Source organism: Myxocyprinus asiaticus, chromosome 20 (assembly GCF_019703515.2).
Source record: "Myxocyprinus asiaticus isolate MX2 ecotype Aquarium Trade chromosome 20, UBuf_Myxa_2, whole genome shotgun sequence".
NCBI classification, from domain to species: domain Eukaryota; kingdom Metazoa; phylum Chordata; class Actinopteri; order Cypriniformes; family Catostomidae; genus Myxocyprinus; species Myxocyprinus asiaticus.
The window spans coordinates 32,718,694-32,731,345 of NC_059363.1; the positions used below are offsets into that span (position 1 = coordinate 32,718,694).

The following is a 12,652-nucleotide window of genomic DNA, read 5'->3' on the forward strand; positions in this document are numbered from 1 at the left end:
TCCCCTAATTTCATTACCGTAGTGCGGGAAAATAATTATATATTATTTAAATAACAAAGTGTTTTTACATTATGGTAGTACTCCCTAGGTCTTGCCTTTCATTTTTGCTGATTTTAATTTAATACAATAAAAAAAAAAATACAGTTATGATGAAAGTTAATGATAGTATGTGAAAGTTAGTGATAGATGATAGTAATGAGAATGTCCATTGAAAGCAATAGCATAGAGTAAAAGCAAAACGTCTAGACGTGTTACGGTAATGAAAATTGGGAGGTAAAATGTGCTTAAGTGTCCAAAAATTTATATAACAATGCAAAAATCTTAATGGTTCTGTATCATTTTCTTTATGCAACATATTTTATTTTTATTGATTCGTGGTTAGATAAGACCTGGGCTTTCCCTTGACAGGTTTAATGAGAATCACACAAATCAAGATGTCAATGAAGTTTTGTGTACTTGAATAGATCTTTTTCTCACTTTGCAGATGGCTATAATCTTCAGTGCCGAGGACCTAAAGGACGTGAAGCCTCCATGTGTTATTCAGAGTTTTATAAACCACAATGCCGTGCTGTATAAAGTGTTTGTGGTGGGGGAGTCACACACTGTGGTGGAGAGACCATCTCTTAAGAACTTCCCTTGTGGACCGTCCGGTAAATCTTCAGTATGCTCTTTATCTCTTTACAAGTGTTATTTCAATGAAAAGGCGCTGCTGTGGTATGTGTTTCACCATGATTGGACAGTTTGGTATGTTTTGTCATGATTTACATTGGGAGACCATCCTTCTGTATTACCCAGATCTCTTTGCATAGCTGCCTTTGCAATGAAAATAGTGGGTAACATTTTGCTGTTACCAAGTCAGCAAAAGTGCTTACTCAAGTCGGGTTTCCACTTCAGACTGTTACAAAAGATGGGCAGTTTGCATATGCTGATATATTAGAGTCTATGCAAACCAGTTATGCCTGCTGGGAGAGTAACTTGTTAGTTTAAGGCAAATTTAGAAGGTCAGCTCTGTGCCTGAACTCATGCTGAACTTTGCAATCTACAAGTACACATTCGGTTTCAAATGCAAATACACTTGCACCTTGTGTTACTTGCATGTAATTATACCTGTAAAAGTTAGTGAAACAAAGTAAAGTGAACAGCACAGTGTTTCTAAAGACAGAGATTGAGAGAGCATGAGGGAAAACCTTGAACAGATTTACCTTCTTGATCAGGTGGCTTGTCATTGTTGGGGAGTAACTAACTAAAGGTAGCAATGTGTAAGGGGGTTCAGTGGAAAGGAGGCGGCGAGAACCGGCTTGACAACTTAAATAATAATGTAATAAACAATTTAAACAAAACACACAACCAATAACACACAGTACAGCTGTCTGTAATTCTCTCTCTCTCGAACTGTCGTCCCCGGCCGCCTTTAACCCTCGCGCGCCCCATCAGGCTGATTGGGGACCGGGTGTGTCTCATTCCAGCCCGGCCCCGCCCTCCTCGGCTCTACACAACGCTACTAACTTAACTACAGTTTTTAGTAATGTGACAGTAGCTTAGCTGCTTTTAAAGTATTGTAACTTTTCCATTAACAAGCTTTTAAAGAAATGGTTTACTGATTTAAGTCCCTGGGCTCTATTTTCGTGACCGCTCTAGAACGCTCTACGACCGCAATAACCATGCGCTGCGTCTTATCCAATTTTTGTGAGAGCGGCAGTTCTATGTGCAATTTTTGTGTCAGTGCAAAGCTTGGGTGGGAGTGCTTGCACTACCTGTAGGCTGTATGCGTGGAAACTGTAGGTGTATTGTATGTTAATGAAGTGGCGCAATGCACAATTTGCTATTTTCCTAAGAAATCACTATATATTTATTTTAATACTAGCCATAATTTGTCTATCAGTAGATAAATAATAATAATAATGTTTATTTTGTATGGCCCCTTTCCAAAACAGAAGTAAAAAGGTAAAGTAGGCATTGATGTGTTGTTATGGAGGCTGTCTACCACAGTGTGACATCATTATAGCCACGTTTACATGCAACCAAATAATCTGTTTATAATCTGACTGATAGCTCAGTCAGATTGAAAAGCCTTTATGTAAACACAAAAATGATCCGTTTTTGGTGCCATTCTCAATTTCTCGGCCTTTCTCCACTTCTTCAGAACACAACGACTGACGCTCTTTGCACGCGCTGAAATTTTGTTCGAAATACATGTAATGCACATGTAAACGAATATTTGTATCGGATTGCAAAGTTTAGGGGACATATAAAACAGTACATCCGAAATCTGCAGTCGGATTGAATTTATTCGGGTTGGTGAAAATTTGTGCATGTAAACATAGCCAATGTGGAGGAAGTAGAGAACGAGTCATTTTGACAGCTTGGTTTCAACAAATGCTCTTTTTGCAGTGAGGAGGAAGTTTTGAGTTCTGAAACTTACAGTATGCTTTTATAGTAAATTAACTCTTATATGGTAAAAGATAAAGGAACATTTGATTCCTAATTTCGTTACCCCTTAAAAGAATAGTGCTCTTAAAATAGGGCTCCCTGAGTGCTGTTTTAGGTCTTCTTTATTATATTGAAATATTTCAAGCTGCTGATAATATGCTGAATATATACAGGTATTGTAACAATGCTGAAAAATGACATGCTGCTGTTCATCACTTTGTTTTTGACACTGTTCTAATGGTATGTGTTCTAGTTCTTTAGTTATTAGTATTAATTAACATAACTTCAATAACTGATTACATTAAATTAATTGATTAATTTAAATATTATTTAATTTACATTTACCTGTTCAAGTAAATTTCTCATTCTGTTTGAGATTCTTCATTTATTCGTTAATTCATTCAGAAACCCTTGTTGTGGCTGGTTATCTATTATGTGATAGAAATCACATAGAATAAATAGAATATATCTTTTTTTATATTTAAAATACTGTATATAGCCCCTTAAGTAGCTTGGAAATTTTTTTATTTTTTTTTTTTATAGAAGAACCAGACTCACCCCTTTAAGTGGACCAAAAAGTGAACAGATGGACAAAGAACCCAGGTTTTTTTTTTTTTTTTTTTTTTTTGCATTTACTCAGTCCCTGGTCCTAAAAATGAGCTCGGATCTCATATTGAGTCTTGGGTTCATTTGGAACATTCATATGCAAGCCAAATTCCTTGCAAACTTCTGTCAAACCCCTGAAATTAATCAGATACGCTTAAATTCGGGTTCTGCAAAAAGACTTTGAAATAAATGTGTTAAAATCTTTTAAGAGATTTGATGCGTGTTCCATAAACAGATTTAGATGCTATCCAAGTTTAGAGGAATGCTCTGAGTTCAAAGGTTTGAAAAGAAATTATCCTTGAGGATTAATAGATGTGCACCATAAATATTCACTATGGCTTGATGTCTGTAGAAAAAGGACAGCTCAGTAGTGTTGTGCTGTCTCCCTTTGAATTAATTAAATTCTTTACCGCCATTTGAGTGGGAGCTCATAAATCTCAGCATCCTTTTGGCACTGAATTGTTGTTTTTCTCCTCTTCCCCTCTGCCTCTCTCTCTCTTCTCACTTGCTCTCTCTCTCTCCCTCCTTCCCCCTCTCTGCCTGGCACTCCTAAAGGCCGTTGAATTGCTTAACTCAAACACAAGCCTCTGCTGCTTTCTAGTGGCTTCCTGCACACTTGCACTTTCACTCTTTTACTGACTTGCAACTGAAAGTGTTTTGTTTGTCATATTAATTTGCATTTTCCCTTTCCAGACAGAAAAGCAATTTTCTTCAACAGCCACAATGTGTCCAAGCCAGAGTCATCGTCTGACCTCACATCTGTAAGTTAACATCTAGTTTAGAGTAAATATTCTCTAGTCCAGTGGTTCTTAACTGGTTTTGCTTGAAATTTTAATGCAAAAATAAACATAACATTTCTTTTTATTTGCAACAAAAGTCCAATACATTGTTTGTTAAAGGTGCACTCAGTATTTTGTGCTTTTTGCTAAAGTTTTTTTTTTATTTATTTAAACTCTTTACTCATCAATTTAGACTCTAGTCACATCAGTCTTAGAGAAAAAGCTGCTTTATTCTACAAATGGTGTGGGGGCACATTTATGAGCGTCTCCATGTTGAGATCTCATGACAAGCTGACTATTACTCTCTTGAGCTCAATAATCCCCTGTATTGGACGTTTTTTACTCGCAGGATAAATCAATCATGGCATTGTGACATCAGAAACTGAGAACTTCTGTTTTTGCATGATGCATCTACACCTCTAGGTGTCAGTGTAACAAACACAAATTTTACTGACTGTGCCTTAGAAAACTGTTAATATTTCTTGTAATATTTTTTGCCATAATACTTTGGACACTCATCCTTTGACGTCAGTAGCAAAAAGATATGGGAAGAGATTTCTTTTCCCTTTTAAAAGCTATTTATTTTGCTATCCTAACTTTGCAAAATTATATGGTTTATTGTATTATATTATTTGCATTTTGCATTGTTTCAATGTTGTCCATGACCTGTCCAGATCTGTGACCCACCAGTTGAGAACCCCTGTGTTAGTCTAGACATTTTTACTACAGCAAATTTGATTTACAAATCTGTAGAACAGGAATTGAGGATGCATATTGCAAGTGATACATTTTGAGGCAAATGCTTTTTTTATTCACTTTTTGCTCTCTTAATCACACCTTTGATAGAGAGATAATGTAGAAGGTGTCTCCCAGCCACCCAATGACGATGTCATCAAGGAGCTTTGTAAATCCCTGCGGGAATCTCTCGGGGTTTCGCTCTTTGGCATCGACGTCATCATTAACAACCAGACGGGACAACATGCAGTCATTGACATCAATGCATTCCCTGGTGTGTATTTGCTTTGTAGCAAACTATTAAGCAACTCTCCCATGTTAGTTTAAAAGTTTATACATTGTTTTAAAAGGTTAATGGAGAACTTTGCATAACGGTTTATTTTCCATACTGTTTTCATACTGGTCATATTAAGTTGATAAGGTGTTATCTGGTCTGGATGTAGTAGCCTGCTTACAAATTTAGGAAGATATTTTGTCAAGGTTTGATTGGGCCCCCACTGAATAATGGAGATTTTTTTATAATGAATGTACAGTCAACCGGTTGTTATTGCAAAATAAACCCTACAGGGTGATCAGGACACGACGCGAAGCAGGGGTCTTGTATCAGCCTGAAGGGGTTTATTTTGCAAAAACAACCAGCTGACTGTATATTATCCAGCTTACACGGCAACTAATAAAATAAATATAGACATGAACATGAAACATTGATTTGCGTTGGAATTATGTAATTCTGTGAGTAGAATTAAATCGCTGTGCAGCTGAAAATCCACCTCCGGTTCGTGTCGGAGTTCTGTTGGGTTATTTGGTAATTAATGAACATCTGACTGTTCATTTTGCATCTTATCACAAGACTTTTTACCAAATAAATAAATGCACACTTACTTGTAGAGATCGCACAGGGATCCGAGAAGCAGAAAAGATGGCTTGCAAATACCCGGATGAGCGTTCTGATGTGTGGATGTGCGTTCTGATGTGTGGATGTGCGTTCTGATGTGTGGATGTGCGGTTGTTACTGAGAAATATTAGACCGCTAGATGGCGCCATTGACCAATCAGAATAGAGTATTTCAGAGAGCCCACGCAATTAATTATTTTTATCTCACACCGCAAAAAATGCCAAAAATAGTTAATATCCAACAAAAATATCCTAGTAGAAAGACTATTTACAAATGTGTAAAAATAATGTGACCTAGATATAGGTTTTCAAAACCCTCCAAAATGACAATAAACTTAACTCTTAAGACTAAATCAACATCTCAACCTCACAGGTTTTTACCCCCACCAAAATCTCACACCAAAGTAGTAAATTAACCCTAGAATGCAAAAGGGGGTCAGATTGACCTAAAGGGGTCTCATGTTTTGAAGATTTTAGCAATAAAAATATTGATTTTTTTTTTATCTTCCATGAAGCCTGAAAAATCTTGTTTGTGACCCTCACCAATGTCATTTTCATATTTGTTGGTCATAGTTTCAGAAAAAATAAACATTTTCTATCACTACCCCAAGACTGCATAAACGGGGGCAAAATGACCCATATGCACTTCCTATGGAATTTTGACTTCACATAATATTTTTTAATAAGCTTTTTCAACTTTTTAAAATTTGTGACGGATACATTTTGACTGACATTCAGATATTTTAAATACAATTTTAAATCAGCTAGCTGGCAAACTACTAGAGCTAATTCTTGGGTAGCTAGCACATTTTAGCATGTTGGTGAGTTGTCTGGAAATACTGCATTTTTAAACTTTTTAAAAATCAATGTTTGAAGCATATACATTCAAATATTCTATCAGCTAGCAAGCAAACTATTAGCAAGTTAACTATTAGCAAAATATGCTAGCATATACTGCAAAGGCAGCTTTGGAAATGTTCAGTGAGACACACATAATGGCTTTGGAGTCAAAATCAGTGTACTCGGATGATGATGATCCAGACTGCAGACCAGGTTGTGCTGGAGATGACCGCCATTGTGACAAAGTATTGTGTAGTTTGGTGTTTTAATGAGAAGCAGATGAGGTTTAGAACATTCCAGTGGAGAAAGCTGTCTGCACTATTAGATTTTTTGAATGTGTTTGTGATAAAGGATCAGAAAGAGTCGGTTCTGGAAAGGTTGCAATTATTTTATGGAATACTGATTTTTATATTTTAATTTTAAAACATGAAAAGTGAACATATAAACATGAACTATAAAACTGTTGTGAACGATCTAATTCTTAAATTCTTGAAGATAAAGATATAAACAGGATACCTTTTCTTGGAAGAAAACCATTGAAACCAATAGGGGTCATTTTGACCCTCTTTATGCATTCATGTAGGTTTTATTGAGTCTTGCATTCTAGGGTTAATAAGAGAATATTATGAAAAATGTCATGTACCAATCATAATCATCATCATTGACATACAAATTATATAATTGTTAAAACATGTTAAAAAAACACTACCAACCCCTTTTCAATTCAAACTTGTTATTTTCCACTCCCATGATGCAGCACAAACAGCATATAAATAATTAATAAAAGTCCTTATTGGGTTCTATAAACCGTTTCAGCCGGATGTCCAGTTTTAATGTAAACAGTTCTTTGATTACACACTGTTCTTGAACTTTAGACTCAGGTGGCCTGTCTGATTCACGTGCTGTAGTGAGAGTGTTTAATAATTTGGCCGCACCTGCCATTTTAACTGTCCTTTTAAAGGAATAGTTTCACTAAAAATGAAAATCTTTTCATCATTTACTCATCCTCATGCCATGCCAGATGTGTTTGACTTACTTTCTGCTAAACACAAATTAAGATTTTTTAAAAAATATCTCAACTCTGTTGGTCCATACAATGCAAGTGAATGGTGACCAGAACTTTAATGCTCCAAAAGCATATAAAGGCTGCATAAAAGTGATCAATACAACTCCAGTGGTTAAATCCATTTCTTCAGAAGTGATATGATAGGTGTTGGTGAGAAACAGATATTTTCTCTATCTTAATGTTTAAGTCCTTTTTTACTATAAATCTCCACCTTTGACCACAAGTAGGTGGCGATATGCACGAAGAATGTGAATCGCCCAAAAAACTAAAGAAAATGAATGTGGTAGTGAAAGTGGAGATTTATAGTAAAAATAAAATATTGATCTTAAATATTGATCTGTTTCTCACCCACACTTACTGCTTCTGAAGACATGGATTAAACCACTGGAGTCATATGGATAACTTTTATGCTGCCTTTATGTGCTTTTTGGAGCTTCAAAGTTTTGGCCCCCATTCACTTGCATTGTATGGACCTACAGAGCTGAAATATTCTTCTAAAAATCTTCATTTGTGTTCTGCAGAAGAAAAAAGTCACACATCCGAGATAGCCTGGGGTGATCCAAAAATTTTAATTTTTGTGTGAACTATTTGTTTAATATCTGTAAGTGTCTCTGCATGCGTCCTGGCAGCATAAAGTGTTAAAAATTAAATGTGTGTTTTCAGCTTATTTTAAAGTCTGTGTGAAACCTGATTTGCAACCCATTTTACTTCTGTAATGTGGTATTTTTTTCATGTGAAAAGATTTTCAACAAGAAAAAAAATGTAGGCTGGGGCTTGATTTGTGTCCATAGGGAATTGATTGGATTGGGAAATGTGGCCGTTCCTTAACAGAATAAAGCCAGACCTAAATGCAGGTTTTTTGTTTCCAAGGTTATTTAGACATGATCTCTTCTCTCTTCAGGATATGAGGGTGTTCCTGAGTTCTTTAATGACCTCCTCAACCACATCATCTGCATCCTCCAAGACCACTCCTCCAATGACTCCACGGCTCCGACCCCCTCCTGCCAGCTTACAGCTTTAGGTACAGGAGAGTGTAGCTGCGCCCCCTCCCAGGAGTGCTGTAGCATGCTGGGCAAGGAGCCGGACAGCAGCCCCTGGATCGTGGAGGGGGATGGTGGTCTGAAGGGGCCACGTCAGAGACTGGGTTGCAACACGGCCATGTCCCCCAACTTCCAACAGCACTGCGTGTCCACGATAGCCACTAAGGCCTCGTCACAATGACTGCGCCTCCCCTGAACAAATTGTGAAAAGTGAATAATATACAATAACAATAATAACTATTATACTGATAATATATCTGTAATCAAAAATAAACTATAGTGGGAATAATCATAATGATGTTGATAATGGGCATTGGATTATTTCTCCTATGCCTTTTGTATACTTATTTTGTTCTTTTCAGTCTAATAACTCACAGTACTGTAATGTGAACTTTTGGGAACTCAATATTAATTAGCACATTTTTTTAAATCTGTTTTATTTTTAATCACAGTCCAACACTTTTGGATGCTGGTTAGTGAACACACTAGACAGCTCGAAGAAGGTTCTCTTGTGAAGTACTCTTATGTTGTGATGGAAAAGGCTAACTTAAAGGAATAGTTCACCCAAAAATGAAAATCCTCTCATTTACTCACCCTCATGCCATCCCAGATGTATATGTCTTTCTTCTGCAGTACACAAATGAAGATTTTTTTTGAAGAATATCTCGGCTCTGTAGGTCCATACAATGCAAGTGAATGGTAACCAACATTTTGAAGCTCCAGAAGCAAAAAAAAAACAAAAGGTCTCCAGTGGTTAAAACCATGTCTTTAGAAGTGATATGATAGGTATGGGTGAGAAACAGATCAATATTTAAGTACTTTTTTCCTATAAATTTCCACTTTAACTTTGAAATCATTCTTTGTTTTTGGTGATTCGCATTCTTCGTGCATATCACCTCCTACTAGGCAGGGAGGAGAATTTATAGGGGAAAAAAGGGTATACATTTTTATATGTTTCTCACCCACACCTACCGTATCACTTCTGAAGACATGGATTAAACCACGGAAGTCGTACGGATTACTTTTATGCTGCCTTGATGTGCTTTTTGGAGCTTCAAAGTTCTGGTCACAATTCACTTGCATTGTAAGGACCTACAGAGCTGAAATATTCTTCAAAACATCTTTGTGTTTAGCAGAACAAAGAAAGTCATACACATCTGGGGTGGCATGAAGGTGAGTAAATGATGAGAGAATTTGTATTTTTGGGTGAACTATCTCTTTAATGGAATAGCTGACCCAACAATGAAAATTCTGTCATCATTTACTCACACTTATGGTGTTCCAAGTCTGTATGACTTTCTTTCTTCATCAAAAGAAGAAAGTTTTAATAATGTACTGATCGACCGTTTACATTGTTACAATAAATGGGAACTGAAATGTTCAAGCTTCAAAAAGGATTCAAAAGCACCATGAAAGTATTATAAAAGTAGTCCATATCATTCGATGTGTTATATTTCAAGTCTTCTGAATCCATACAAAACTTTTGTGTACGGATCAAGCTGAAATTAAAATCAGTATTCTTAATCTTTCCCCACCATCGAGCTGTTAACTGATGTGACCTGATCTGTCCGATTCTTTAATTAATCTTTCAGACCAGTATTGTGATCCAGACCAACCAGTTCATTGGAAAAATCCAACTCAGAAAAATGATTAGTTCACAAATTGGACAATGCAACTTCTTTTATGAACATGCCAAAGGAGAGCTATAGGGTGGATATCAAGATTATCGGTGAATAATTACTTACATTTTGGTCTGTTCGGCACATAAAGCTATCATATGGCTTTAGGAGACTTTAAATTTAGTGCACAAGTCTTTTGGACTACTTCTATGGTGACTTTGCATCCTTTTTAAGCTTCAAGTTCCCATTCATTGTAATAGCAGGAAAACGAATGATCAGTATGTACAACATAAGGGTGAGTAAATGATGCCAGAATTTTTATTTTTGGCTGAACTAATTCTTAAAATCTGTCTTTTATTGACGTTGAACACACAACACACCCAATAATTCCACCACCAGGACACCTACAATGTGCTCTGTATTTAGTGGCTATCCTATATTGAGAAGATCTACGGTGTACTGTATATCTTTGTGCAGCGTCTACAAATCTGCTCTTAACCGAAAGTCAAATGAATGGCACAGCTTGCAGTTCTCATAGACTGAGTGCCACTGCGTTTGATTTTGTGACACTCCATAATCTATTCATAATGCTCCAGAAGACTTCCATCATTCTGCCATAAATGTGACACCTGACATTTTTCATGTGCTTGCTTAGCGCATCATATCATGAAATGTGGATAGAACTGTTTAGTCAGTCAATTCGTAACCCAAGCCGGAAGTTTATTATGGGTTTCCTCTGGAATTTCCAGTGTTTTTTTGTTTGTTTTTTGTTTTCTTCGAAAAGTGGTTTTCGATTTATGCATAAAATTTGATCGGGGGGTTAAATTGTTTGAAGAGACCTTTGTTTTGCTCAACAATGTATATTACACACAGTCGTACCTCAAAATGTGAATTTTTAAATGCTTTATAAACTTCATCTACATGAAAACTATGACAGTTGTCCGGCATATATCAACCACGTTAACCAGTTAGGAACCAGCTTGTGTTCATAATTCATTTTTGAGGTATGAATGGGTCTAATTTTTGTTATAGCACAAAATAGCCAAGTCTCTTCAAGTGACCTTTTCTTATAAATTGAAAACCACTAGTCTAAAAACCCATTAGAAATTCTTGAGGAAATCCATGGCTCTAAAAATCCAGTCAAGGATCATTTATGCTTTGATAGTATTATGAAAGTTGACTTACCAACAGAGGCTAATACTCTGTTATTCGTCAGTGTCAAGTTTTGTTGGACCATTGCAAGAGGATATTATAACATTCCCTGTGTGTACAGACTGTATGTGTGTGTGATGCTTTTTTAGCAGACAGTACTTTAAAAGTTCAAATGTTTTGTGTATGATTCAGCAAGTGATATTTGGGACTACGCAGTATGCTTCAGATTAGTACACACCCTTGAACTATATGAACAAACTGTATAAGATGGATCTTAATGTCTGTGTTGAGAGTATTGCTTTGTTTCTAATTGCACAGAAGGAAACATCCAAGGGGTTAAATGCTTTGCTAGGTTACCATTTCTGAATTAGAAAGAAAATTAACATAGATTTTTTACTATTTTGTTTATAATTGCTAACCTGTTGAGAAATGACTAATGAATGCAAAGGATTTAAGTTTTATGCAGACAAGCTGTTAGCTAGCCATGAAATGATTGTGTTAGGTTGCAAACATCTAAAGAGTGACACAGTTAGCAGTAATTAAAACCATGCAGTGAAACAATTAGCTGCAATTTGTACAAATTAATTAAATTAATTACACGGTTACGTGATTTAGGATTGTTGAATGCTGCAGCTTTTTGAGTCCTTTTCTGGAAGCATGCATATATTGTGTTTGAAATTTACAAAAAAAAAACAAAATGTATAACCCCAGTTTAAAAGGGCATTTATTTTCAAAAGCCTTAGACTTTCCACAGCTGTTCAGTTTTGTGTAATTACTGTATGAAGGGTTAGCTATTTAGATTTCGCCCACTTTGATTACTCCTACACATGGAGATAGATGTATTTGATGACCAACAGCAAACAGCTTGATTTTGTTCACTGTGAGAGGAATGAATGTCTGGATGTGGTAAACTGGAGCAGTGTCAATGGAGTGCTGCCGTAATCTGCTCTCATTCTATTCAGTTTTATATGAAGTGAATGCATTTAGTGCCGCTCCCTCAGCCTAGAGCACCTTACATTGATTGTTGTTTTTCTTGTCCTGAAGGGGTCCATTTTTTTATGTAACATATTTAAAATATTAATATTTTCATAGGTATATCAAACTGTTTAAAAAAACATTTCTATCTCCCTCCACTGCTATAAAATACAAATTAAATGGTCACTGTTTAGATGCCATTGAACTTAAACCATTTTGACATCTATATATATTTTTCCCTCCTGCCATGACATGGGTACTTGTATCAGGTGAGTTAGAATAGGTTTACATGACTAATGGGGAGTGTGTTCAGATTAAGGATGTTTTGTATCATCTGAAAATTCTTAGACTTAGCCATATGAGAAGTCAATAGAATGATGATCTTCAGCTTTACCTTTTGTCTCTGTACTTTTGCCTTCATTGTGCTACCAAATAGAGAGAGAAAAAAAAAACTGTTCACCTACTAAATTCTCTGCCTCTATGAATATTTTCTTTCTTCTGATATTCACAAGCTTT

The 12,652-nt window shown here is 36.1% G+C and overlaps 1 protein-coding gene across 3 annotated transcripts in view; it reads left to right on the forward strand.

Moving 5' to 3' along the window:
• The window catches only part of LOC127411334 (inositol-tetrakisphosphate 1-kinase-like), an 86,510-nt gene extending 74,188 nt beyond the window's left edge, over nucleotides 1-12,322 (forward strand). For all 3 annotated transcript variants that reach the window (XM_051646847.1, XM_051646849.1, XM_051646848.1), the window contains 4 exons: nucleotides 485-650; nucleotides 3,730-3,797; nucleotides 4,662-4,824; nucleotides 8,252-12,322. In XM_051646847.1, the coding sequence (XP_051502807.1) occupies nucleotides 485-650; nucleotides 3,730-3,797; nucleotides 4,662-4,824; nucleotides 8,252-8,571 (717 nt within the window). In that variant the 3' untranslated portion in view covers nucleotides 8,572-12,322. The remainder of the gene's footprint in view (nucleotides 1-484; nucleotides 651-3,729; nucleotides 3,798-4,661; nucleotides 4,825-8,251) is intronic.
• The last annotated feature ends 330 nt before the right edge of the window (nucleotides 12,323-12,652 follow it).